This window comes from Sinocyclocheilus anshuiensis, unplaced genomic scaffold (assembly GCF_001515605.1).
Source record: "Sinocyclocheilus anshuiensis isolate Anshui unplaced genomic scaffold, SAMN03320099.WGS_v1.1 scaffold987, whole genome shotgun sequence".
Taxonomy (NCBI): Eukaryota; Metazoa; Chordata; class Actinopteri; order Cypriniformes; family Cyprinidae; genus Sinocyclocheilus; species Sinocyclocheilus anshuiensis.
The window spans coordinates 180,246-182,257 of NW_015542416.1; the positions used below are offsets into that span (position 1 = coordinate 180,246).

Genomic DNA, 2,012 nt, shown 5'->3' on the forward strand with positions numbered 1-2,012 from the left:
ACACACACACACACACACACACACACACACACACGCAGAGAGAGAGCAGGTTTGGACAGCAGCGGGCGAGAGAGGATCACAAACAGAGCGAAGGAAACACATCTGGATGAAGGAATGAATGAGGCCTACAGACTCTGTCTCTTCATGAACAGATGATATTATTAATGCAGAACTAGTTCTGAAGTCTAAGACAGAAAGCTTTGACTGATGCGTAGTGTTTTAAAAGCAGCCAAGTTCTATACAAAGTATTTTTCTCTCTGTTTCTCCTACCGAACACTATGAGAATGTAGCTACAGAACATGCTTTTTGTGAACTGTAAGAGACGTGACCAAATAGTGATCATATTACTCTGTTCTTTTCCTTTGTAACTCCGAGTCTTGCTTTAGTATCTTTAGGTCGGGAGAGTGATGTCTGCAGTGTGAAATGAGATCTGGTCTGACTCCAGCGTGAGCGTAATAAAAGTTCACAGAGCTTGAGGTTCAGTCGGAGGCTGTTGTGAATGTGGGTTTTGTTTGTGGTCTGGAGAAGCGTGGAGAAGCGCTCTTTCTCCGGCTGTATAGAGCTCAGTAACTTCATTAGGATAACAGGCAGCACATGCTGAGCTCCGGATCAGATGCTTCATAACGTGACCCTTCAGTCCCACAGCGGGCTTCATGTGCAGCGGACTCAGACGGACAGATGTTCCCCCTCTACCTGCAGCCCAGGTGAGTTCCTCAGGCTTACTCTTCATCAGCAGCACACTCACAAAACCTCAGACCTGTTAAACAGCGGCAAAGACAGACTCATATCAAGCAAACCGATGATCTAACACCACCTACTGATGAATTGCCTTCTACTTATATGTATATGAATTCTATCTTATATTCATTACTGATGTTATCTTAATGATGAAGCTTGTGACACACTGTTAACTGAAATAATTTTGAAATAACAGTCATTCTCTGATAAAGAAAATGTAAGCGTTTGCTTTCAATTTAATTTATGTTACATTTCAAAATATTCTGTCAATCATCGCCATGTCTCGCTGATTTCACTTGGATCACTTTCTTGGCTCATGGAAGTTTTATTTTGACAGAAGAACGATTTAATTGTCTTTTCTAAGCAGGAATTTACTTTACCTTGTGTTTATTAACCTGATCTTGACATGGTTACTTTACTTTAAGAGATCATACAATGATTTTCTGTTTGCTAGTCTCTTCACTGAATCATTTATTTTACATACCGTGTGATTTATTCACATGATTCAGTTCAGCTTGTGAGAAACAAATGCAATATAGTTATTGAGTGATATCTGCAGTATCAAGAGATTCGTCATAGTGAAAGTCTGACTGCAGATACTTATTGATCACTAATTGTGAAAGTGCATGCACAAGCTCTTTAATTAACCTCAATTACTGCAGAATCTTTACTGATCGTTATAAGGATCTCTTCATAATTACTCATCACACACTATTTAATTGTACATTTAATTTATTCAAATAACACTCAAAACAGTCAAAACAGAAATCAATCTGAAGAGTTTACTGAAGACTAACAAAGAAATTAATAATTACAGGCATGCAAACATCATACATGTTGAAAAAATAGATTAATTTGACATATAATCAGCTAAAAGTCTACAAATATAATCCAGAAGTTTTCTAAAATGATTTGTACTAATGATGACAGCATTTATACTCAGTCTATAGATATATGGCAGATATAAGTCCAGTTCTCGCGTCCAGGTCACACCTTTGAGTCACTGTTTGAAGCTAATTAATCGAAACATTTATTGGGAAACAGACTGATGAAAGAAAACAATCCATACCCTCGCAACTCTTACTGTAGATCCAGAGATACAGAGAGAGAGAGAAGAAGATGCACAGCTTAAAGGTCATAGTTAACAAAAAGATTCAGATATATAGATGTTTGTAGTGGAAGTGAAATAATACGTAATATAAGTAACTATGAGACACGACTAAAAGGAAGTGTGTGTGTGTCTGTGTGTGTGTGTGTGTGAGTGTGAGTGTGAG

The 2,012-nt window shown here is 37.8% G+C and overlaps 1 protein-coding gene across 1 annotated transcript in view; it reads left to right on the forward strand.

Moving 5' to 3' along the window:
• Positions 1–648: 648 nt before the first annotated feature.
• Positions 649–2,012, forward strand: part of LOC107693458 (dnaJ homolog subfamily C member 13-like) — a 66,824-nt gene continuing 65,460 nt past the window's right edge. The window contains exon 1 of the mRNA XM_016492864.1: positions 649–704. Coding sequence (XP_016348350.1) covers positions 679–704 — 26 coding nt within the window. The 5' untranslated portion in view covers positions 649–678. The remainder of the gene's footprint in view (positions 705–2,012) is intronic.